Consider the following 27781-nt stretch of genomic DNA (forward strand, 5'->3'; position numbering starts at 1 on the left):
AGGTGAGCATCCAAACTGCCTAGGCTCCCACTAAGCCAGTGCGTGCAGTAGGATCAGAAACCCATTGCCATTGTTCTTGAGTTCTCAGTAGTCCTCACTGTCCGCTATGTTCAGAGAGTCCAGTTTTATCCCAGGCTTTTCCAGAACCAGGCCAGCTGGCCTTGGTGAGTTCCCAGTAGAACATCCCCATTGTCTCAGTGTGTGGGTGCACCCCTCGCAGTCCTGAGTTCCTTGCTCGTGCTCTCTCTCCTGCTCCTGATTTAGACCTTGAGATTTCTGTCTGGTGCTCCAATGTGAGTCTCTGTCTCTGTCTCCTTTCATCGCCTGATGAAGGTTAATATTCAGGAGGACACACACATTTTTAAAAGCTGTGTGGGTTACTGTACTCTGTACTTGTTCTCTCCTTTCTTCTTTGTTGACAAGAATCCCTGTTTTCTCCCGAGTCTTCCACATATTACTTGCTCTCTTCTCTAACTTTTATGTAGGAATTTTTGTGCGTTCATGTTTGGCTATGTAAAAGTTATATGTGAGCTCTATTATCATTGGGTTTCATTTAGAAATATTTGGAAAAGAAAGAAATCTTCTTGCTGAGCTACAAATATAGATATTTTTCCTGATGTCTCTAAAATTACTACCGCTAAACTTTACTCCCGAACCACAGACTTTAAATACAAGTTTTTGGGAAGTTTACACCAAATTTTTAAAAATTAAAAAAAAAATATCTTGGTTCCTCATTGGTTACCCCCAAATCTGATTCTTCTATATAGTTCCCCATTGTACTTTTATCATCTGGGCAGATTAAACACAGGAGTCACTGTTCTTTAATCTAGCTCTTCCCTGTACACACGCATACCACTTCATTCTTTCAATAACTCTAACTCTAAAACCTAAGTATATTCAATATTCAACAACTTCTCTCTACTTCCACTGTCCTGGCTCTAGGTTGAACTACTGAACTGAAATGACTTCTTTGCAGTTCTATTTTATGATCTGAAAAACTTGCCATGTCACTATCATGTTCTATCAAGCCCCTAACTGGAACCTACAAAGCTCTTCACAATTTGGCTCCTGACTCCTTCTTAGCCAAAATTATCAAATGTCTCACACTTCCTGAAACTGCTATTTTCGTCTGTTGTGTGTCATTTTGGAAGTTCCTTCCTTACTTTTTCTGGTCCCCAGAATACCAATCTTTATTCTAATAACATCAGCATACACCTTATTTATGCCATGCAGTACATGCAATGGTAGTTACTTATGATCTATCTATCCACTAAGACCTTCAAACATAGGTTCACAATAGCTGTAATCAGTCTTATGCTCTCTATAAAAATATTTCATTTTCTTGCAGCTTTCATCATACAGTCTGAATCACTATAAACTCTTTAAAAATAAATTTCCTTAGTCTGAAATTCTCACCTTAAATTTCTACTGTATTTTACATCATTTTTTTACTTTATTATCCAACATATAAAATATAACTGTGTTTATCAGTTAACCCTATAGATATTTTCATTAAAATGGTTACTTAGATCCAGTGATCTTCTACTTTATGTCCAAAGTATTATACATATTTAGTCATATACAATGTCATAATCCTATAATTATTATATGATTTAGGTACTTTACAGAAATACATGATATGTTGCTAGAAGTGGTTAAATAACTGTCATACAACTACTAAATAATATAACTGGGGTTTAAGCCTCATTAATTTAATTTAGTATCCTTACTTTAGTCTGAGTTTATAATTCAATATAATAACTAGAAAATGACATTAATTGGAAGTCATTTTTATTTGTTCAAAATGTTTTTAAAATAACTAACATACATCTAAGGATCTATCAGATATTTATAGGCTTTGTCATCCTCAATGTTCATCATAAGAATGGAAACCTGTGTAAGTTAAGAGAACTTGAGTTCCATCAATTTTCTAATTGCTTATAGACCACATATACACACTATGAGGATTGTGATTGAGAGCAGGACTCTAAATATGCTTCTTAACAACATCATGTCTCTAGAAAGATAAGTGTATTATTTCCAGGTTCAATCACTTTTTTTCAGTCACTGTTTGAACTAACAACTGGCTCTTTGCAACATCAATCATCTTTTCATTATAAAAGGCAAGACAGGGATATATATTATTAACTATTGCAAGTGGCAGAAAAAAACCAGCAGAGTAGAATTAACAGAGAAGTGACCCCTAGAAAGTATAGTGAGCTCAACATTCCTGCTTTGTATTTCCACTTGGAAAGTATGATGCCAGAGTAAAACTAGTTGTTTCTTAAATACAGAGACAGAAGCAAAAGGACAGTTTAAAAAATGTTGCAATCTATCTCAAGATCCAGCAATATTACTCTTGTACATATACCCAAAGGATGCACACTCATACCACAAGGACATTTGCTCAACAATGCTCATAGCAGCACTGTTCATAATAGCCAGAACCTGGAAACAACATACATGCCCCTCGACTGTAGAAAGGATAAAGAAAATGTGCTACATTTACACAACGGAGTATTGCTCAGTTGTAAAAAACAATGATATCATGCAATTTGAAGGCAAATGGGTAGAACTAGAAAAAAAAACCATCCTGAGTGAAGTAAGCCAGACTCAGAAAGACAAACACAGTATGTACTCACTCATAAATGAATATTAGATGTAAAGTAAAGGACAACCAGGCTACAATCCATAGTCTCAGAAAAGCTGAGGAACAAGGAAGACCCTAAAAGGAACACATGGATTGCTCTAGGAGGGGAAATACATAAGGTCACCTGGATAAACTGGGAGAAGGGTAGAGGGAGAGGATGGAAGATGAAAACATAAGGGAACTGGATGGAGTTGGGGGAGGGACAGAGAAGGAGAACAATAAAAGAGATATCTTGATAGAGGGAGCCATTATGGGGTTAGGGAGAAACCTGGTACCTGGGAAACTCCCAGGAATACACAAGGAAGACCCCAGCTAAGACTCCTAGCAATAGTGGAGAGAGTGCCTGAACTGGCCTTCCCCTGTAAACAGATTGATGACTAACCTAATTATCATCGTAGAACCTTTTTCCAGTAACTGATGGATGCAGATGCAGAGATCCACAGCCAAGCACTGGGCCAGCTCCAGGGGTCCAGTTGAGGAGAGGGAAGAGGAATTACATGAACAAGGGTAGGGGGGGTCAAGATCATGATGGGGAAACCCACAGAGACAGGTGACCTGAGCTTCTGGGAACTCATGATCTTCTGGACTGATAGCTGGGGAGCCTGCATGAGACCAAACTAGGTCCTATGCATGTGTGTGACAGTTGTGTGGCTTGGTCTGTATGTGAGGCCCCTGGCAGCAAGACCAGGACCTATCCCTGGTGCATGAGCTGGCTTTTTGGAATCCATTCCCTATCGTGGGATGCCTTGCTCAGCCTTGATGCAGCAGGGAGGAGCTTAGTCCTGCCTCAACTGGATGTGCCAGGCTTTGTTGACTCCTCATGGGCCTTACCCTCTCTGAAAGGTGGGTAAGGGGGTGGGGTGGGAAGGAAGTGGGGGTAGGAGAAGAGGACGGAGGGAGAGGAACCAAGGGAGGGAAATTGGCTGGTATGTAAAATGAATAAAAAAATTAAAACGTTTTAAAAACAAAGGAAAAAATAGCTGTAAAGGAACAATCCATCCCTTGTTAAGACTTCTTACCATTTTATAGAGATCCGAGACACTAATCTGGTCTGAGTCCACTACTTCAAAGTCCTTCCGAGGCACCAAATCCAGGCCCAAATGCCTAATAAAGAGAAAGACCACACTCAGTTGCAAATGCTCAGATTACTCATCTCTCTATGTGGAACTGAAAACCTATGTCTTTCATGATTTTGTAGACAGAGCTTCAAGCACTGCCCTAGAAGGGACATGCTTTTATCTAGCAACATCTAACTGTGTTCACTTAGGGGCAAATGAATGAAGCTAGGGATTTTAAGACAATTCTAGTTACTAAGCAGCTCTACTGGTAATTACAAAAGCTTCCATTTAATACGGTTATAATAATACTTAATTTCATTAAGACTACTTTTGATTAGACAAATAAGCCATTTTTATTTCTATATTTCTCACACCATACTAGTATATTCAAGGTTCAATTTTGCATTATTTTCATTACAATGAAAAAAATCAACACATAAAAATCATGTCCCAGCACCTAGCATGGTGGTGCACACCTTTAATCCCAGCACATAAAGGCAGAATCAGGAAGACTTCTGTGAGTTCAAAGCCAGTTCCAAGACAGCCAGAACTATACAGTGAGATTCTATCTCAACAAAAGAAAACAAAAATCACATCCTAGAAAGGATGATCCCAACTAAGACTTAGCAATGGTGGAGAGGGTGCCTGAACTGGCCATCTACTGTAAGCAGATTAGTGACTTCCCTAATTGCCACCAGAGATGCTTTATCCAGCAACTGACGGAAGCAGAGGCAGAGATCCACAGACAAGCACTGCACTGAGAGGAGAGGAGGGAGGGAAATTAGTTGGTATATAAAATAAATGAAAAATAATGTTATTTAAAAATTTAAAAAAAGAAATGTGTTTTAGTTTACCTGTATATTGTTTCCAATTTAATACTAACATTGGTAAATCTTAAGATATATAAGCTATAATATCTTTAACATTAGATGGAGGTTTAAGAAATACTACTACTTGAGCAGCAGAATTTAGAAGATATGATTTTGGATGGGGGAAAAAAAGAAGTGATGTGTTGTAGGAGGCTGTTTGCTTGTTCCTGGCTGCTCAGCCCCGAAATAACCACACATAAACTGTATTAATTAAATCACTGCTTGACCCATTAACTTCTTGTTGGCTAACTCTTACATATTAATTAACCCATTTCTATTCATCTCTGTATCGACACATGGCTGTGGCTTACGGGGTGAAGTTCCAGCATCATCTGTCTCTGGCGGTGCTACATGGCTTCTTCTGACTCTGCCTTCTTTCTCCCAGCATTCAGCTTAGTTTTCCCACCTACCTATGTTCTGTCCTGCTTTAGGCCCAAAAGCAGTTTCTTTATTAATCAATGGTAATCACAGCAGCATATATAGGGGAATCCCACAGTGATGGTAATTTTCAGTTGATTGTGTGGTAGCATTAGGCAGTGGGAAGAACTCTCTAGACCCCAAATTTTTGGGTTCACTTATCTAACACAATTTATAGTCAGTTTGATAGTCTCCTTCTTACTAGCTCTAAACCTGAAGATCAGTGAAGTTAGAGGCTTGTGGGCCTATGAAATGGATACTTCCCCAGATACTATACTGGGGAAGATCATATATGAATTTCTTTCTAAAGAAGAGAGCTTACTTATCAGGGTTTCAGAGATGGTTCACTTGACCTCAACAAGGTTATGAATTACTATGTCTGGCAAAAGTATTCCATGGGACTTTTCAAAATAAACAACAACTACTCTAACTAAGCTATAAACCTTTTCATAAAATGTTAGCAAAATTAATTCTCTAAGCTTTTTCAGTACACAAACCTCCTACTCATTTAAAATGAGTTGTGCATCCAAAATGTAGGCTTATTTTACCAATAATACATAATTTATTTGTGCTGTTTGTTTGTTTTTGTCAACTTGACACAAGTTAGAGTCATTTGGGAAGAGGGAACCTCACTGAGAAAAGGTCTCCATTAAATTGGCCTGTGAGCTAGTCTGTTGGACATTTTCTTGATTAAAATTGATGTGGGAGAGCCTACCTACTGTGGACAGTATCACCCCTGGGCAGGTGCTACTGGGTTTTATAGGAGGGCAGGTTGGGCAGGCCATGAAAAGCAACCCTATAAGCAGTGTTTTTCCCTGATCTCTGCTTTATATCTTGCCTAGAGTTCAAATCTTTACTCCCCTTCAGGATGAACTATAAGCTGAAAGAGGAAATGAACACTTTCTTCCCCAAGTTGCTTTTGATCTTGTGAATTTTATCATGGCATCAGAAAACAAACTAAGGTAAGTTTGTTCATAGCAAAGTATCTGATCTAAAAGTATCAAATTACAAGATGATAGTAAAGTAAAAATGGAAAATCAAAACTATGAGGAAGATAGAAGCAAGCATATTAACAGCATGTTAAAAGCAAACACTAACAGCAAAATGATTACTATAATTTAGAATGAAAGAGCATGCCAGTATTTATGTTAGAAAACTAGAGTTATAAAATTATCTTTAAAAATATTTTCCAAGTCATTTATATTTTCTAAAAAAACAAAAAAGACATACATGAAAGCAGATTGTTCCGTGTCTATAAAATCCTAGTACTCACTGAGGCAATAAGATAAATGAGTTCTAAGTTAGCCTAGGTTACATAATAAGATATGTATCCATAGCCGGGCGATGGTGGCACACGCCTTTAATCCCAGCACTCGGGAGGCAGAGACAGGCGGATCTCTGTGAGTTCGAGGCCACCTGGTCTACAGAGCTAGTTCCAGGACAGGCTCCAAAGCCACAGAGAAACCCCGTCTAGAAAAAAAAAAAGATATGTATCCATGAGGGGAGGAGAACAAATGGAAGGGAAGCAGGGTGGAGAGAACAAAACATACATTTCATATATTTTCTGTAACTACTGGAAGTTTAGAGATGTACAGCTGTCTCTTGATATCTATCCAAGAGGGATTAGTACTAGAAGCCCTCAAGAATGCCCAAATACAATGATGTTCAAATCTATTACATAATAGAGTTACAATCTGTATATAATACATAAACATATTCAATACAACTGGATATAAAACACAACTTTTCCGTATATTTTGTCATCTCTCCACTTGTAATATATACAATGTAGATGCTATTTAAATAGCTGTTCTATTGTATTGTTTAGGAAATAATAAGAAAATGTGTAATTTAAGAAAGGTAGGGAAAGAGAGACTGCCTGACTCTTGAAGAACTGCTGCTGACTCTACCTTAACCACTGAAGAACCTGAGAAGTCACCGATACTCTGCAGCCTTTATATGTCCTAAAAGGAAAAAAAAGACTGTATCTTTAAACCTTTAATCAGAAATCCTAGCTTAAAATCAACTAAGGGGAAATTTATTGAGTGACACATTTTTGTGTATTCCAAACCAAACTACTGCTTATGGCACTTACTCTAACCACAATAAATAAAGGACATAAAGTAAATCAGAGAGAGAAATATGAAGGAATTGTCATAGGTAAAAATCTTATAGTGGAGGTAGAAAAGAGGGGGGAGGGGAAAAATTAGTGAGATTAAGAAAGAAAAAAAAGGCAGAGTATAATGGCAGGTATGCACAAACCTAGCACTCGGGATACCAAAATAGAATAATTATAAATTCAAAACCAGGCAAAGTGAGACTTAATATAAGACAAAACAATAACTAGAATTATACATTATAAGTGATTCATTTAAAAATTTTTGACTTTGCAGTAAAAATACCAATTTCATTTAACAAAATAATGTACAGAAACATTTGTTTTTAAGAAAGAGTTTCAGCCAGGCGGGCGGTGGCGCATGCCTTTAATCCCAGCAGGGAGGCAGAGACAGGTGGATCTCTGGGAGTTCAAGGCCAGCCTGGTCTACAAGAGCTAGTTCCGGGACGGACACCAAAGCTACAGAGAAACCCTGTCTCGAAAAACCAAAAAAAAAAAAAAAAAAAAAAAAGAAGAGTTTCACTGTGTAACAGCCTTGGCTGTTCTGGAATTTACTCTGTAGACAAGGCTGACCTCAAACTCACAGAAATCCACCTGCTTCTGCCTCGCAAGTACTGAGACTAAAGCCATGCACCACCACATAATTTTAATTCAACAAAAGTTTAAAAATACTTTTAGTGTTATTCAAATCTGAACTTGCCACCTAAAGAATGCAACACATAAAATTCTATAATTTTTAAAAGAGTGTATGTCATTAAGATACACTCAGGGTTAATCGTGCCATTCTGATCGTTCACAAGTATCATTGCTGAGTAGGATGGTTGGATACTTCCTTCCTCTGGAAGTTCAATGCAAAAGACAAAACCTATTACGGAAAATTACAACCAATCAAAATGCAGAGTTGTGGAGCTCAGTCTCAATAGATACATCTACCAGAAAAACAAAAACAAAACCCCTCTCACACTTAGGGCTCAGGGAAGATTGCAGAAGAGGGAGTAGAGAGATTCTAAGAGCCAAAGGAACAGGACATTTGCTGTGAGATTATGTCTTCTAGTAACGTCAGAAGTTACACCCATAAAATATCACAAACATGACTGCCAAACCATGAACTGACCCAGGCAATAACAATAAAATGCTAAAGTAGATGGGAGAAAGGCCACAAGACTCAACCCTATACAATGAAAAACAGGCAACGAAAGAATGCTGAATGTGGGAAGAATAATCTCCAGGAAAGAGCACACCAATAGGTCAGGCAATACCAAATGGTCAGCTATGAAAACATACATATGAGTAACATCATACAAACTGATCAAGATGTATTTAGAATGAATATGTATACATGCACATATATTTCATATATATGCATACAATGACAAGTAATGAAAAAAGGCCATGAATTTGAAAGACAGCAAGTAGGGATATATGAGAGGGTTTGGGATGAGGAAAGAAAAGGGAGAAATGATTTGACATAATCTCAGAAATAAAAATAAAACTAATTTTTAAATAAGCAATAAAAACTTTTAAAAATATTTCTCATTTTGAGTATTTTCCTAAGGCAAAATCAGTTTACCTGCGTCAATTCTGGATTACTGCAATTTTAATTTACCTATTTTATATTTTCTACAGTGATGAAACTAAAGACATTGAAAAAAGTGTTTATGGAAGGTATTGAAAAATTAATAAATTGAAATTAATTACTAGGTGTATTATTTTTAACTCTTTACACTAAATATAATTATTGGATTTATTTTTTATATAGGATACTTTAGAAGGGAGAATGAACAGTTCACTTGAACACAACTTTGCATTACACACTTCCTATATCATAGATCCTAAAAATATAAAAACACAATACTGTTGGGCATGGTGGCACACACCTTTAATCACAGTCCTTGAGAGCTTGAAGCAGGTGATCTCAAAGCCTGCATAGTGAAAGCCTGTCTAGAAATAAGTTCTTCATTTATTTTAAAATTTAAGAAAAGAACATAGGACGAGAAAGGGGAGAAGGATAGGAAGGAAAGAAGGAGAGGCAATACTAGGAGAAAAATAAAATAAAAACCAAACAATATCTAAACTACAAAAACTGGTAGCAAGTAACCGAATTTTAAGACTACCAGGTACAGTTACTAAACAGGTACAGTCCTCTAAAAGTATGGGTTTTAGGAGTTATCCTAGGTACAAATGCCAGTTCCAGCACTTACTACATGATAGAACACTAAGGAAACCGCTTCTTGGTCATAATTGCCTTACCAGGTAAGACAGCTTTTGTCTTGGAAGGTCATAGGAGTATTTCATTACAGTAAGTGATAACAATGGGTCCCCGCACTTGCCAAGGTGCTGCATGACATATACTATCAATAGCTATTATTAATAGCTTATGATTTAATTCTAAAACAACAAGTTATAATATGTCATAGCTTATAGGAAAGGCATTAGAGTTTAGCATATAACTAAAAATTATGTGAAATAAAACATTAAAATGTCCTCATCAGATACTGACAGTGCTCTACTAAATATGCTATGTGCCAATGTTCTATGACACTTAGATAACAATAGAACACAAAGTATGGAAATATGCTGGTATACACAAAAATGATGGATATAGTTTTCTGACTCAACTTTGGGATGGAATAATCTCGTTTATATAACTTAATGGCAAAAAACACCTTAACAATAAATCATCTTTTCTTTTTAAATATTAAGTAATAATTAAAGTTCAAGCAAGAACTAGAGGGAACAGTTCTTCAATTTCTGAGCAAACATTTTAGATTTGACTATTTGCTTGTTTAAATAGAAATCCCCAAAATCAATGAAATAATTACTAATGATATTTTGCTCTACTGACAGATTAGTGTCTAGACCAATTGTCATCAGAGATGTTTCATCCAGCAACTGATAGAATCAGATGCAGAGACTCACAGTCAAACAGTAAGCGGAGCTCAGGGAAGCAGTAGAACAGGGGAAGGAAGGATTGTAGGAGCCAAAGGGGTCATGGATAGATTGTAGGAGACAGAGGGGTCACAGAGAGATTGTAGGAGACAGAGGGGTCACAAATAGATTGTAGGAGCCAGAGGGGTCACGGATAGATTGTAGGAGACAGAGGGTTCAAGGATACCAGGAGAGTATAGCCCATAGAATCAACTAAGCAAGGCTTATATGGGCTCACATTGACTGAAGCAGCAATCATGGAGGCTACATGGGTCTCTGCTAGGTCCTCTGCATATACATTGTGGTTGTTTAGCTTGAGAATGTTTTGGAACTCCTAACAGTGTAGCTGGCATTTTCTTTGGGCCACCAACTAGTTCCCAAATAAAGACATGGAGACTTCTTTTTAATTATAAATGCTCAGCCTTATCTTATGCCTGTCCCACTAGCTCTTTTAACTTAATAAAACCTGTTTCTATTTATCTACATTTTCCCTCAGAGCTTTAAACCTTTCTTTCATTCTGTATGTCCTACTTTTCTGCTTCCTCTGTGTGTCTGACTGTCTGGCCCCTGGCATCTTCCTGGCATCCCCCTTTCTTTCTTCCCAGAGCATAAATTCCTCCTCCTATTTACTCTTCCTACCCAGAAGTTCTGCCTATACTTCCTTCCTTGCTATTGACCGTTCAGTTTTTTATTAGACCAACCAGGTGCCTTAGGTAGACAAGGTAAAACAGTAACACATCTTTACATAATTAAACAAATGGAACACATCTTTACATAGTTAAACAAATATTCTGCAACATAAACAAATGCAACACATCCTTACATACTTAAACAAATGCAACTTATCTCTGCAAAGACAAATAAATATTCCACAACATAACAGTGGGAGTGGGGGCATCTCTTACTCTTTTGCCTGCTCTTGGAACCCTTTTCCTCCTACTGGGTTGCCTTGTCAAAACCCTGATATGAGGTTTGTACCTAGTCATATTACATTTTGTTATACTGTGTTCAGTTGATATCCCTGTGAGGCCTCTTATCTTCTGAAGGGAGATGGAGGAGCAGTGAAGGGGGAAGGGATGGAGATTGGGAAGAGCAGAGGGAGGGGAGGCGGTGGTCAGGATGTATTGTATGAATGAAGAATAAATAAAGCAACAACAAAATAGAGACAGAACTATAAAATTTTCATTTAGGTTTCTACTTTATTTTCTATTGGGAAAAAGAAGAAAACTGGAGGAAAGAAGGGGTGCATGAAGAAGGAAGATGGAGAACAAGGAAAGAAGGGAAAGAAATAGAACTGCAGGTAGTGATATTTTGTTTGTTTTAACAAATTAAGTTTGTCTGAAAATCAGAGTGCTGAGTTAAGCCACTAGAAGGTAGGGAGTAGAGGCACACACCTTTAATTCCAGGACTCCCAGACAGAGGCGGAGGGATCTCTGTTAGTTCAAGGCCACCCTGGGCTACACAAGATAGAATCTATCTAAAAGAGAAACAGAGCTAACACAAAGGTGATCCCAGCACTTTGGGATCCCAGCCTTAGGCGGGGTGGAGACAGGAGTGATATGGCTGGGTGGAGAGGGGACTATAAAGCAGGAGACAAGAGCTCTGCAGTCTGAAGTTTGGTGGAGACCAGTCTGGAGAGATGCAGTCTGAGGACAGAATCACCCCTTTGGTCTGAGCACTAGTAGGGGTAAAAGAACTTTCTAGTGACTGGTCTCTCCACTTCTTTGATCTTCAGCATTATTTCCTGACATTAATATCTGACTCTGGGTTTTTATTATTAAGACCAACTAGAATTTATGCTACAATTATGTTTCTTTTTTGATTTATTTAAAATTGACATATTACCCTCCTATATAAACATACTTCACTGAGGAAAAGTTAAAAAGATGAAATCGTTTGACAGCTACTGAAAGGTATTTCCAGTGTACTTAGTTTTCTAATATGGCGGACAATGAGGGCTGCTGAGAAGCCAAGGTCAATGGCACTGGGTTTTGATCTTACTTCATGTTCTGGCTTTGTGGGAGCCTAGCCAGTTTGGATGTTCACCTCCCTAGACCAGGATGGAGCGGGGAGAACTTTGGACTTTCCACAGGGCAGGGAACCCGACTGCTTTTCAGACTGGAGAGGGAGGGGGAAAGGAGTGGGGGGTGGGGAGAGGAGTGGGAGGAGGGGGAGGGAAATGGGAGGCTGGGAGGAGGCGGAAATTTTTTTTTTGATAAAAAAGTTGATTATCTAATAACAAATGATCAGTCCTAAAAACATTCATATGAGCAATGCTATACGGAAGGAGCAAGTAATATTTTGAAATGTATGTATATACATGTACATGTTAGTATGTAGTAAGGGAAGGAAGTAGGTGAAAGCCACAAATCTGACAAAGAACAGAGATGGAGTGTATATGGGACTGTAGAGGGGTAGAAAAGAAATGAGGATATGCTACAAATATATTATAATCTCAAAATTAAATAAATAAATTTAAAAGAAAATTTAAAAAAATGTACTTGTTTCTAAGACATCACTTTAAAATTATTCTCATTAATATTATAAAATATGATTGGTTTGTTTCCTAAGTTTTGCAGTAAAATGATGACTGATATTTATCTACTGGTTTTATGGTTGTAGTTAATTTGCAACATAATGACTTGTATAACTATTAGTATCATCAATTCATGTACATTTATTATTATTGATATTTTGTTTGTTTGTTTTTGTTTTTGAAGCAGGGTCTCTCTCTTTAGTTCTGGCTGTCCTGGAACTCACTCTATAGATCAGGCTGATCTCAGACTCAAAGAGATCCTTCTGTCTCTTCCTCCAGTGTTCTGGGATTGAAGTTGTACACCACCACTCTTGGCTACTGCTATTGATTCTTAAAGAAAATGCAATATATAATGTAATTTATAATATAATTAGTGTTTGGGACTGAAGAGGCAAAATCATTACTTATACTGTAATTTCATGTATTTTACTTATTTATTGTTTCAAGTCATTAATTTAGAGAACACTATTGATCATTGTACTTGAATTCATGTATGCTATAGCATATAACTAGTTTAGTTTATAACGAAGATTACAATGTACAGTTGCAAAACTAGCCAGGATAGTATCCTGTCCTTTCAGAAAAACTACAACCAATTTAAATTGTGTTTCTCTTATTATTAGTAATAACAATTATCACTCTCAGATCCATTCAGAACTTACTAGAGTTCGTATTTCCTGATTTACTCTTTTTTTGTTTGCTTGCTTTTCAAGACAGGGTTTCTCTCTGTGGCTCTGGGTGTTCTGGAACTCTCTCTATAGACCAAGTAGGCTGGCCTTATACTCACAGAGATCCACCTGCCCATGCCCCGCCTCCCAAGTGCTAGAATTAAAGGTGTGTGCCACCACCACCACCACCCACCATTCCTGATTTACTCATATACTTTACAATTTCTTTCCTCAAGTTTCACCAAAAGAAATCAGAGAGAGCTATTCTATCTACAAATGGCTTTAACTGGTCTTGACACTATCAGTGTGACTACTTATAAACCCTGGCTAGTTTATCATTTCCCCTATGGAATCCTAAAGCAACTACTTTATTATCTTCCAGTATTTGATATTATTGATAAAATTTTTGAGGCAAGTGTAATTACTTTCTTTTCTAAGAGAACTTGTTTTTCTATCTAAAGACCTTAATGAATTTCTCTTCATCCCTAGGATAAACAAATATGTACCTTAAAATGGACTCTTTTAAAACTCCATTTGTAACTTTAAATGTATGGTGAGTCCCTTCTATTGGGAGGCTGCTGATTTTGGACTCGAGGAATTTCTGTTTCTTTATAAATACTATTTCATTGTCCTTGTTCTTTTTCTAGGAATTATATCTGATCTCAATCCTCCCCAGGAATTACTCTCTAATAGTAAATGTAGTCGCTCATCAGTTTTCCATCTTTTTTGTTTTATTCTCAAGGAAATTAAACACAAAATTTATCTGAATGTTTTATTTTAGAAATCATATATTTCTATTCTACACTATGAGGCTTCTTGATTTTTAAATGCAGGGGAATTTGTTTTGCTGTTAAAGTTTGTAAATGAACTTCTATTCCTCTCAAAGGAGAAGTCATTTTCCCCCAGGTCTAGGTATTTTTTTAATCCTGGTGTCCCTCTTCCCTGACAGATAATTTATATAAATATCAGTGAAATTAATTGTTCATTTGTATGTAAAATGCACTGGAAGAAATGTAGGAAGTTTTTGTTTCTAAATAGATAAATGGGAGACTTTCCTTTATGGTAAGAGTGGGGGACCTGGTCATAATACTACAAAACCTTTAAATACCACAGAACATGAGGTCCCAATTCTTACTCCCGTTGCCCAATTCTCTGAGGCTGTTGGTTTCAATATTTGCTTACATAAAGGGAAAACAAGTGGCTATTAATTTTTCTCAAGTGATGATTATTCTTCATACAGACTTTCAGATCATTAGCATGACCTTTTAAGGTCCTTCTCATAACCCTGGATTCTGGGGGCTTCAGAGCAGACTTTCTCCAACATCACTAAAGTTCTCTCTGCCTATACTAACTTCTTCTGTCAAATAGCCTACTTCCTACCTTTCAGAAATAGGTTCACATATCTCATTTATTGGAGGGTACCCCTTCCCAATCATTTTCTTTTCTATCATTTCAATAATGCCTTGGTTGGGAAAAGTGAACATAAATATTTAAATATATGTATATACATACATATATCTGAAGTAGGAAACAACATGGTTGCTTCAAAGTTCAATGAACATGAACAATTATTAAATTTAGGAATAACTTTAATCTCTTTCAACTTATAATGACAAAGCCTCAATTTTTTATTTAAAAAATTATTTTATATTATGTGTATGTGCATTTTGCCTGCATGTATGTCTGTGCACCATGTGCATTTATGGTGTCAAAGAAGCCATAAGTGAGCAGTAGATCTCCTGGAATTGGAGTTGTAGATAGTTGTGAGTCACCACGTTAGTGTTGGTAATAGAACCTGGGTCTTCTGAAAGAGCAGCCTGTGCTCCCAACCACACAGCCATGTCCCCAGCCCCCAAATTTTATTTTAAGGGCACAGAAAATCATCACATCCACTGCACAAATGCAGGAATCTTTCGGAATGACAAATGAGTTAAGAATACTCTGAAGTATAAATACTCATTTATAAATTGTATTTATACAGATTCATTGTATGGCTAGAAAATATATTTTAAAAACACTAACAGAGATGCACACACAGAGAGAATACATTTATTTGTTGTGTGTGTATGCATGGAGCTGCCCAAGCAGAAGTCAGAGAACTTCACCATGTGGGATCTGGGGTTCAAACACAGGTAGAGAGGTTTAGTGTAAGTATCTTTATCTGCTAAGCCATCTTTCCTGACTTCCCCTCCTTTTCCCCTTCAGTATCAGAGAATTTTTTAAAGTATACTTTGATTAGTGAGGTTTAAAATAAAAGAGTTTATCTCCTGGAAGACAGCTCAGAGGGTAAACTCCAACCAACTCTTTAATTCTTTTTTTTTTATAAGGTTTATCTTTATTTCACATGTGCCAGTGTGACTATGTGTGAGAGAGCCTGTAAAGGCCAGAAAATAAACCAGATCTCCCTGGGACCAGGCGTTACAGGTGCTTGTGAACCACTGAAAATGGGTCCAACTCTTTAATTCTTAACAGAAATAAAATACAGGGTAAGAAAATATCAAGACTAGAACTAGTGAATGCCCTTTGATAACTGGAAGAAACAATGATACCTATAAAAGCTGTACAGAAGATATATTATCTTTGAATCATTAAAGAGAAGCTTACTCAAGTTTAAATTCTATGAGGACTGAGTTACAATAAAACTGAGAGATGTCCAAGTAATAGTCATACTTACTCATTACCCCAGTCCAGTCGTACGGTGATGTGCCGCTTAACCTCCCGCACCTGATCCTGTGTCAGGTGACCAGACAGTAGCTGCCTTCGAAGGTCAATAAGTTCATTCATCACATGGCGTAGTTTGTAGAAAAGATCTACTTTGTGTTTCTGAAAGGTATTTTGGTGTGGGTGAAATATAAAAGGGATATGGAAAGGGAATGAGAAGAGAAAGAAAAATAGTTAAACTATGAAAAGTGCTCATTTCCCTGAACTATAAAGGCAATGTAAGAAGAATCTTACTTAGAAACAAAGTTTTGAGTTCCTATTTTCTAAAAAATTGTGCACAATGCTATCTAACAAGGCAGTGTAACTAATCTGGATCATGGAAAAAGCACCCTCTCTATCCAACCCTGGACTACTCATCTCAAGTAAATCAAAGTTATTACGCTTAATCAGAAAAGTAACTTACACAGAAGCCCAAAGCTGATTTCACAACAGAAATAATAATGCACTTAGTAGCAAAGACTTCGACCATCTGGCAACACCTCTAGTTTCATCAGGAGGAATAGTCAAGTTAAAAGAAGGAAGGAGAGAATTAATTGCCCTACTTTGAAACAACTAAGGTTTCATATAAAGCCAGTCTCAGGAGTGAGATTCCTTTCTTGGATTCTAGGCCTCATCTAGCTTTCTAATTAGCTTCTTTTAAACAGTGTGGGTCCCTAGAGTAATAGATTTCTACTCCTTTCAGCTTAATAAAGATCCTTATGCTTACAAAAGTTAAGAAGAAACATCACAATGAACTTAAGGGCATTGTAGTGTTTATTACCTTGCAAGTAAAAAAACAAAAACAAAACTAAGTGCTCAAAGTTGATGCTTCAAAAAATTTAGGAACTGAAGTCTTATTTCATTGAAGCAAAACCTTAACTTTTGAATACTTTGATTCTATTTCTTTCAATGAAAAAATGATTTTTATATGATTAATGAATAAGTTGAGATAAAATAAGTCTATAAAGAATGTTTTTATGAACTGGGTTTTTGGAGTCCATTCCCTATGGTGGGATTTCTTACTCATCCTTGATTTATGAGGGAGAAGCCTGGTCCTACCTCAACTTCATATGCCAGACTTTGTTGGCACCCCAAGGGAGGCCTTGTCCCCTCTAAGGAGTGGATGTGGGGCGGGGGGATAGGAGGAGGTAGGGAGGATGGGAGAAATGAAGGGAGAGGGAACTGGGGCTGGTATGTAAAGTAAAAAAAAAATAAATTTAAAGAATGATTTTAATGATCAACAAAAAAATTCCCAGATGCAAATTTTTCCCAAATATTTCTTCTCCATAAAACTTGAATCCATGGGTACAAAGGGGCAACCGTATTCTCACAGAAAGGAAAAACCCTTAATATGGGTAATGATGTAGAGAGTTGGAAATGTAATGAAATTACTGAAGTCTTTTCCTTTGATTGCTTCATTCTCAGACAAATAAAAAGGCAAGATCATCCATGAGAATGATACAAAAGGATGCTGAGGCTCTAGAAGACATGAAACAGTTTCTCAGGGAATGGTAACCTTGAATTAGGGGAGAAAGGTAGTTTCAGTTGCTAGGTAGCTCTGAGATTTACATACGATATTTAAAAGTGGGGTTTTTTAAGGTCAAGTATAAGGAAGTGTGCTGACATCAATGCATCACATGTTTGCATATGCACTATGAGTTATTATTTTTAAAGATTTATTTTTTTTTACTTTAAGTGCAATGGCTTTTTGTCTAAATGTGTGTCTGTGTATCACATGCCAGCCTGGTGCCTACAGAGAACTGAAGAGGGCACTGAATACCCCTGGAATTGGAGTTACAAACGGTTGTAATCTGCCATGTGGGTGCTAAGAATCAAACATAGGTCTTCTGGAAAAACAGCCAGTGGTCTTAATTACTAAGTCATCTCTGCAGCCTGTGCACTAAATTTAAATGCTTGTGTCACACTGCCGTGGGTCATGCCAGAGGAACAGCGAGTTGTAGTTGAAGTTCTAGGTGTGAGCCCACCAGAAGGGAATCCTCCGATGGGCTCATCTCCTTTAAGCAAGGACGCAGGACTACAAACCCCAGAATGCCTTTTGCTTCTGCTATGCCTTTACATGTTTGCTGCAGTTTTCTTTCTCTGGTACCTAGCATGGTATGAGTGGATGCGGGGAGATCTCCACTGCCTGTGATAAAATGTGTTTATCTCATGGAAACAGCCCATTCTACTGGGTAAATTTTACCTGTGGATTGTCAAGAAGATGACCCCTCCCCTACGCTGTACTGTATAATTTAATAATAGCTTAAACAAAGTTTTGATGAATAAAAATAAGTACAAGGATGTTTCACAGTCAGGGTCTATGAATCTCACCTAAAAAGTTGTATGATGTGGGATTGCCCTCTGCATGCTATGAATATTTATTATTGTCATTGACTAATAAAGAAGCTGCTTCTGCCTATAGCAGGGCAGAATATAGCCAGGCAGGAAGAGATATATAAAGAGAGTAGGTGGAGTCAGAAAGACGTTATGTAGCTGCAGAAAAAGGCAGATGCCATGTGGCTGCCCAAGAAGCAATAGGTAACAAACCACAAGCTTTGTGGTAAAATGCAAAATAACAGAAATGGCTTGATTTAAGATATAAGAGCTATCTAGAAATATGCTTCAGTTGTTGGTCAACCAATGTTGTAATTAATACAGTTTTTGTGTGATTATTTGGGTCTGGGCAGCCAGGAAATGAACAAGCAGTCTCCCCTTACAGCTGCATGGATTATAGTTAAGTTAATGACTAACAATTGAGTCCCAATAGCTCAGTTAGTTTAAATCCTTTTAACATTCACGTTGGGAGACGTGTTTACAGGTCACAGAGTGCATCATAGCTGAAACAAAGCTTTGAAAATAACAAAGTTAGACTAAGATGTTTTTGTTAAACAACTCAGAGGTTAAAAAAAAACAAGAAGACAACTTAAAGTTTTAATAAGGCACAAAGTTGAATGCAAAACTTTTTTAAGTATAGGAGGGCAACTGAGTTTTTGGAATTGATCTTGTATCCTGCCACGCTACTAAAGGTGTTTATCAGCTGTAGGAGTTCTTTGGTGGAGTTTTTGGGGTCACTTATGTACACTATCATATCAACTGCAAATAATGAAAGTTTAACTTCTTCCTTTCCAATTCGAATCCCTTTGATCCCCTTATGTTGTCTTATTGCTATTGCTAGAACTTCAAGCACTATATTGAAGAGGTATGGCGAGAGTGGACAGCCTTGTTGTGTTCCTGATTTTAGTGGGATGGCTTTGAGTTTCTCTCCATTTAATTTTATGTTAGCTGTCGGCTTGCTATAGATAGCTTTTATTATAGTTATGTATGACCCTTGTATCCCTAATCTCTCCAAGACCTTTATCATAAAGGGGTGTTGAATTTTATTGAATGCTTTTTCAGCATCTAATGAAATGGTCATATGGTTTTTTTCTTTCAGTTTATTGATACAGTGGATTACATTGATAGATTTTCTTTTCTTTTCTTTTCTTTTTTACATTGATAGATTTTCATATGTTGAACCAGCCCTGCATCCCTGGGATGAAGCCTAAAAAAAAAAAAGAATATAAACAAAAAAATAGCCAATCACAAAAGACTGTGAGGTGAGGAGCGACACAGACACTGCCAGCTTTAGAATAAAACCACTGAACTTCCTGTCTTTGCTTACTTGCTCTTCTGCTTTGCTGAGTAGTACATACTTGTGAGCAGAAGTAAAGTTTGTCCCTATTGAATTCTTTTTCTTTGTTGCTCCATATTTACTTCTAACAGTGGAAGTCCCCTTTTGGAACCCACTGCCGCCATTATGCACAAGTTCTGTCTGCCCCATTTCTTTTATATCTTCAGCTATAATAAACTCATTTTCTGAACCGCAAAAAAAAAATAAATAAACTCTTTTAAGGTCAGGGAACAAGAACAAAGCAGCCCAATTATTACTAGATGACATACTCTTATTGCTAGCTTTTGTTAATCACCAAAGGTAATGAGTAATTCCTTTTACTGGGAACCAAACAAGCAGCCTTCTCCAACAAATTGGTGCCCAACATGAGACCAACTAAATCCACTTAAAACCTGAGCGAGTTTGAAAAGTAATTCTAGACAAAAGAAAAACTATAGAGTTTAACACAGCTTCTTGTTGTTTGCTGGCAGCACGCAGCAGCTCCTTTAAGAAAGGTTTTCCTGATCCAGTTGTAGCAAAAGAAAAAAAAGCCACGCCACTTTGAAATGCTGGCATTCTGGGCTATCCTGCCAGTGCAAACTCTTTCAGGCAGGAGGTCTAGCTACAAAGCATTTCAGTGGGGTTTGTGAGCAAACTGCTGTAGCTTGCTTAATGGCAACATGGACTTGCTGTGTGCCTGAGAGTAGGGTGGTTTGCATGACACTCAGAAGTGTGAGCAGCTCCGCCATGCTGGACTAGGTGGGGAAAGCAGAAAGTACCATATATACCATAGTAATGGTGCAGCATTAAGTTTTTAAAAGCACTAAGCATTTTAAAAAGTACTCTTAGACAGTAAAAAATTACAGATATGCACTAAAGACAAATCCAGATGAGTCATAGTGTTGTTTAAAGGTATACAGGCTTAGAAGTGAGAAGAAAAAGATTATAGAGAGTCATAAAAGGAAGTTAATGGTTTAAAAAAAGGGTAAAGTCTTTAAAGAGACAGAGTACAGATAGTCATAGATGAAAAGGAGTAAAAAAAGCCAGGTAAAAATGAAAAATTCAGAGAGTATGGATTTTGTATATTATTGTGTTTTCTTTGAATTTTTTGACTGTAAAGGAGCAAAGTACAGAGAGACATTTCACTGTATGGGATACTAAGCTAAACCAGCATGTATATTAAAAAGGTATTGTGAATTCCAAATTTGGGTCTAAGGATATGTTGCTTTGGAAAAGAGGTTCTTCTCTTCTTTCCACAGAGGATGAGAAACTGTGGATTGCTTCCAGAATGCTGTGGTTTGAGAGAGCATGACCTCCTGAATGGTTGCTGTGAACACCCTCAAAAAATTATTTCATCCAACTGCTGTCTGAGATGAACCTAGCACATAGGACACACCATGAAAGACCTGATCAACAGCACCCTCAAACACCAGAAGCAGTATGGACAGAACTATGCCCACATTCCCAAATATTGTTTATACTTGTTTATTTACATTTAAAGAGGGATATGATATAGATAAGAATAATTTGCATTGGTATGGATCTTGGTTTGTTGATACAAATTTAAAGTCAATTTTGTTATATGTATATGTATTTCTGATCTTGATTAGGGTATTGTGTTCATGTAGCTCACTTAAAATGTAATATATAATTAAGAAATATAGGCTAATAGATAATGATCAAACTTGTATCCATGTTAGTTAGATTTTCTAGATGTATAGAGATATATTTCCATTTCATAGGTATTCTTCTACTCTTTCAAAGACCTACAGATTATGGCATTTAAAGTATTTTAATAATGTAGTACTTTTCATAACAATGAGACATGTCTGCCCCTGGCAGCACCAATTACTTTGAGAGGAAGATGGGTATCAAAGAGGCTCCTAATGGTGTTTGCTAGCCATTTGGGCAAGAAACTGCTTTTGCCTGAACTGATTAACTGGACATGCAGGACCCACAAAGAAATGCCTAAAGGTGAGACAATCCTTCAGGGTTCCTGCTTCATGAAAGAATTTGCTAGACATTCTGTAGGACACAGAAGAAACTGACTGAAAAACTGCCAATATAGGTGGGGCTGTCTTTGAAATTTCCTGCTCCATGGAAAAGTCTGCTGGATATTATGGGCCTGTGGACTGAAGAGTGGATGTCCCAATGGTATAGAAGAACTTTAGGTGATTGTCCAGGCAGCAAGATGTCTCTGCCCATTTTAGAGTTTTGGAAATTGCTTACAATGCACTTCCTGTTACTTAGATAATATTATATCCTTCTGAAGTCTTTGATGGAGTTGAAGAATGTATGACTAAAATTATAGTTTTTCTTAGCTATGATAAGAATAAAGTAGATATAAATATTATAACTGTAAGTCTCCTTTGATGCCTGTTTTGTTATATGTATGTTAAAGTTAAAACCTTCTTTTTTGTTTAAACAGAAAGGGGGAAATGGTGTGGAAAGCCCTTCTGTCTGTGTGTTGCTTTTATTGGATAATGAATAAAGAAACTGGCTTGGTCTGTTGATAGGGCAGAAGTTAGGTAGGTGGGGAAGACAGAACTGAATGCTAGGAGAAAGAAGGGAGATGCCATGGAGCTGCTGCCATATAAAACGTGCTGAAACTTTGCTGATAGGCCATGACCTCATGGTGATATACAGATGAATAGAACTGGGTTAAATTAATATGTAAGAGTTAGTCAATAGGAAGCTAGAGCTAATGGGCCAAGCAGTGGTTTTTAATAATATAGTTTTTGTGTGATTATTTTGGGTCTAAGCTATCTGAGTGGCCTTGAATCAAACAAGCGGCCTTCTCCAACACATTTATGTCCACAATCTCCTGATATAAAAAGTTATTAATGAACAGATATGTACCCTAAATATTTAAGTAGAGCTGACTCTTTTTCATATAAAAAATTTATGTTTAAGATTCCTTTAAGATTTTCTATAAAATTATCTTTCAAGATAAGTAATGAAGTAATTGGCCATTTCTTTGTAACTGAAAATGCTGCCTGCCAGTAAAAGACCTGACAAGAACACCTTGCTTTTCACATGGTTAATCTATAACAAGATGCTTGGGTATGAATGTATGTGTGCTCTTGGCATAATTTGTTTTTTACCTGTAATACATAAAATATTTAATCATATGAGGAAGATTAAAAACATGTTTTTTTACCTATAATCATTTACTTGAAAAATGGATTGCAATTGTTTTGACTCTGGGATATAAAAGCTATAAGTCAACATAAGACAGAAGAGAGAGAATAAATAAGAATAAGAATAAAGAAGGAAACCATCAAGAGAGTTTGTGAGTATCTTTTTCCCTAACTCCCCTCAGATAGAAAAGTTTAGTCTCTCAGTCTCCATGGATTCCTGTCAAAGTCCTGTGCTGCTGCAGGCTGGTCCTCCAGACAAAATTATCACACCAAAATTCACATGTCAAAATCCTAATCCCTAAGGCAATGTTATCAGAAGGCAGTACCTCTGGGGAGATGATTAAAGTCATAAGGGCAGAACCCAAATAGTATTAGTGTGTGTCCTTATAAACCTCAATGGAGTTTGTTCATCTCCAACACAATGTAAGGATGTAATGGGAAGGTGCCACTTAAGTGGAAATGGGCTCTCCCATGACAGTAATTCTGTAAATCTTAGACTTCTCATATTCCAGAACCATAAAGAATAAATTTCTTCTTTACAGTTTATAGTTTTATATATCAGCTTTAATAAAATATGAGTATATGTGTATATAATTATGTAAATGAGTATATACATATATAACATATATGCACATGTAAAAGATATACAAATGTTTATACATACATAATATCTGTAAAAGAATATATTGGTATAGTCTTTAAGAAATTATGTTTCAATAATTTGTTTTCATATGAAAATGTCCAGAGATGATAATATCTACCATGCCCTGTTCTTCTATAACAATGACAGTCCTTTAGGGAAGACAAGAGTGTGTTGATCCTGAGACTTCTTTGAGCAACAGAACATGACATCAGTAAACTAAGTCAATTTTTAGCCCTTAATTGATTCACTTCTTACTGTCTCCTTGCATACATGAATAAATGAATGAATAAAGTAGTCAAGCTTTTAAAAGCACAAGTTATATGTTGAAATCATAAGTAGGCACCCTACTAACAACTCCTCAATGTGACCCATATTGTATACAGAGCCTTGTCACATCTTTGGGGGCCTATTGCCCACCTTGCAACTATCTGACTGCAACAGAGTGAGAAACTGTAAGAAAAAACAGGCCAGCTGAGCTACCGAGACATTTATCAGTTGTTTGAAATTACTAAGCTGTTGATGCTTTGTTATGTAGGTAACTGGAATACTTTTTAAAAGTATAACTGCTTTGGATGCTCACCTTACTAAACCTGGATGGAGGTGGGCGGTCCTTGGACTTCCCACAGGTCAGGGAACCCTGATTGCTCTTCGAGCTGATGAGGGAGAGGGACTTGATCGGGGGAGGGGGAGGGAAATGGGAGGCGGTGGCGGGGAGGAGGCAGAAATCCTTAATAAATAAATAAATTTAAAAAAAATAAAAGTATAACTGCTAAACTTTTTATCTAGTAGAAAATCCATTCTCATTTAACTATGCAAAGGTGGAAAAACAAGCCCTAGCCTTTTGTGTAAAGACAGAGTAAGAATGAAATGGATCATAAACTAAAAAGCAGCAGAATGATTGCAATCAATACAGCGGCAATTTATTTTCAAATCCTCTACACTCAACTAAGTGGTTCCCTCTCTCTAGGATCTGTTCCTGCTACACAGGTGCTCTCCTAGCTTATTTTCCTTTAAGCTTTCACCTATAATAATGCCCTTCCTAAAATCTTACCCTACCGGATGTCAGTAAAATACATACTTTGGATTCTCAAGGTAAGCACCTAAAACCACTAACTCAGTAGAAGTTCTGTGTAACCAGAGGTCTTCCAGTACTCTAACTCCTGAATTAAATTAGCCCATAACTACATGTGCCAAAAGTAAAGAAAATGAGATCCCATGGAATAACTGGATGTGTAGTCAGCATAATTAACAAAACAAAAGTAAAAAATGGATACAAAGATGGACATTGTTGCAAATTTCACAATATTGAGGACAAAGAGATGATCCATAAACTTTCAGGGAGACAAACTGTAAACAAGAGGAACCAGAACAGCACTGACATGGTATGACAGAAACGACAACATTGGAAGATGGGAAATAAGGAAGACAAGCTTTCAAAGCTCTGTAGGGTCTGCTTTTGTTGTTGTTTTGTCTGAAACAGTGTTACTGAATGTTTGTGCCTGGATGAATTCAAAATCTTATTCTCCTGCCTCAATCTTCTGAGTGCTGGCTAGAATAAATATGTATACCCATACCAAGTTAAAATTCTGTATCTTATTTGTAACAATTTTATATTCATCAAGACTATCAATCAAAGGTAATGGTAGGCTAAATACATTTTAAAATGCAGAATGTTAATTTTTACTTTACATTTTTTTCAGAAAGCTATTGATTGGTAAAGTGTTTTGCCAAAGGAACAAATAAGTCAAAATTAAGGCAAAAGTAGTTTAGCCTCAGCGACAAAGACATTTTAAAGGACATATTAATGTAGAAGGTAGCATGGTTCCATACAGGATATAACTGAGAAAAAATTATATTAGTTAAATACCTAACGTATTTGAATATACTCAATGGAAATTTTTATTTCAGATAAGAGGTTAGATTTTACAAAACAAAGTAAAGAATACCAAGCAGTCATTAACTACGAAAGGAAGCACAACTTGAATTTCTTATTTATGAAAATAATTACACAGATATCGTAACAGCTTACTACTTACTCAAGAGGGGGTCATATGAAATTTATGAAACAGCAACACTGTAACTACTGAATACTGACTCAAAAGACAGAGATATGGGATTCTGAACACAGTGCAGGGGGGAAGTAGCACATGTGAAGGTACATGAACATTCAGTTTAATTACTGTCATTTACATTAAGACAATCATTAAACAATACCTAAATACTTTTTCTAAAGTTTAGAAAAGACATCCACTAAAGGGATATTTCTAGAAATGTAAAACATTAAAGAAATAGCTTAAAGAGCTAGAAAAAAAAAGTACGGGCTAGAAATTAGGGGTGGGAACAATGGCACTAGAACCTAAATTTAATTAACTGATCGGCATTTCATGGTATATAAATTTAAAACCTAGATTTATAAACATCTTTGATTGTTTTACAACATAAAACAGAATAACCCCAACTATAAAAAGGCCTTTCTCCATATCCCACCCGAAATGAGTTATTGTAGGACACAAAGTTAAGTAGAGTCAAATACAGCTTTCATTGCTTTTTACCAACTTAAATATTGATAAATGGAACTAGCAAACCTGGCTAAGTACAACAACTCCCTGTCAGAATCAACACAAAAGCTAGACTACTTATATTTCTGGAACACATGATAAATGAAGTGCATTCCATAGCAGTACGTGGCCATGGAGAAACTTTGTGTCTTAACTACAGCATGCCATTTGTCCACTGAGAGTTTTTACCCTCTGGTGACATTATATATAGAGCAGCAGTGATTGCAGCTACCCTGCCAACTAAGCCCATTTAGGATCTCAGTCATCCTGTAGCAGGAAAAAAGAAAGAAAGACAGAGAGAGAGAGAGAGAGAGAGAGAGAGAGAGAGAGAGAGAGAGAGAGAGAGAGAGCGCAAACAGGCAGAAGGTACATATTTACATCTACTTCTCTAGAAATACAGCAACAGCCATTTCATACCAGGACTTGATACCAAGGAAACCCAGGAGTTTTCTATTAAAAACAGAGTGTTATACTAAATTCTACATTTGGTTTCTCTTAAAGGTCTTTCCTACTAGAGGGGAAAAAAACCTGGATACTTTAATGTTAAAAAATTCACTACTGCACATCCAAAGTGAATTCTTAAGTTCACATTAACAGTAGCATGAAAACATTCCGTGCCTTCCTATTACTGATTATCCATCTAGACTTTTAATTCTTTAACAATATGCCATAGTGCATAAGGGATACTAGATATAGGGTCAAGATTGCTTGGTGCTCTATCTTAATTGACAAAGTGATCTGGGAAAAATTAACTAACTACTTCAATGGTATGCCTTGGTATTTTCATTTGGGGGAAGGAAGGAAAGGGAGAAAAAGGGGGGAGATGAGAATGAATCTATCTGCAACTGTAGTTATTATCACACCTCTGCTTTGTTCTCTCTCCAGTAGACTCTGCTCTGGACCTGGCCTCAAAATATCATCTAGTTTGCTAGACGAACTTCTAAACAATGACCACCAACCCTTGCCCTTGTGTCTTACTTTTAAGTACTGCAACCTAAAAATAATTCTAAAAATAACACCCAACTGCTAATTGTGGACATAATTTCTTTTTAGTATGGCTCATTTTATCTGTTTTTAAAGAAATGTCATATGCAGAAATTCTGTATCTTCTTGATGAAATAAACCTTTACTTCTGAAGAACATGCCGCTCTGAATAAGGTAAACAAGTCAGTTACACTTGTTTATCTTTTTAAGGTGAGATACTTACTGATAAAATCTTAGACCTGAACTCAAAAGGCTATCAACAGTCAGATGAACTACAAAGTTTAAAACTATAAATTTAATAATAAAGCATTTTTGGTTATTATGAAAAGTAGAAATGGTTATACATAACTATATGTTAATGCAAAAGGACAGCTGACATTTCCAAGTAAGCAGAAGCTTGGTTATCCTGAAGCCAAATATGAATGATTCTGAAACAGGATTTTCCTACATTTTAGTTGTACTTTAATTTCCTTAAGCAATGTTTTGGCTTGTAGTGTTCAATTTTTCCACTTTCCAGGCTAACTTAACAGGTTAATTCCCACGTATTTTATTATTTTTGACGTTATTATAAATGGAATTCTTTTTTTGAGCTCTACATTTTTCTCTGCTCCCCTCCCTGCCCTTCCCATCCCCTTCAACGCTCTCCCAAGATCCCTATGCTCCCAATTTACTCAGGAGATCTTGTCTTCTTCTACTTCCCATGTAGATAAAATCCATGTATGTCTCTCTTAGTGTCTTCATTATTATCTAGGTTCTCTGGGATTGTGATTTGTGGGCTGGTTTTCTTTGCTTTATGTTTAAAAAATACTTATGGTAATTGTCTTTCTGGGTTTGGGTTACCTCACTCAAAATGATGTTTTCTAGC

General features: G+C 36.7%; 1 protein-coding gene across 7 annotated transcripts in view; it reads right to left on the reverse strand.

Moving 5' to 3' along the window:
• The window catches only part of Dock3 (dedicator of cytokinesis 3), a 405059-nt gene that overhangs the window by 186347 nt on the left and 190931 nt on the right, over positions 1-27781 (reverse strand). For all 7 annotated transcript variants that reach the window (XM_026779352.1, XM_026779351.1, XM_013346561.2 and 4 more), the window contains exons 6-7: positions 15917-16065; positions 3670-3754 (exon numbers count right to left, since the gene is read on the reverse strand). In XM_026779352.1, the coding sequence (XP_026635153.1) occupies positions 3670-3754; positions 15917-16065 (234 nt within the window). The remainder of the gene's footprint in view (positions 1-3669; positions 3755-15916; positions 16066-27781) is intronic.

This window comes from Microtus ochrogaster, chromosome 5 (genome assembly GCF_000317375.1).
Source record: "Microtus ochrogaster isolate Prairie Vole_2 chromosome 5, MicOch1.0, whole genome shotgun sequence".
Taxonomy (NCBI): domain Eukaryota; kingdom Metazoa; phylum Chordata; class Mammalia; order Rodentia; family Cricetidae; genus Microtus; species Microtus ochrogaster.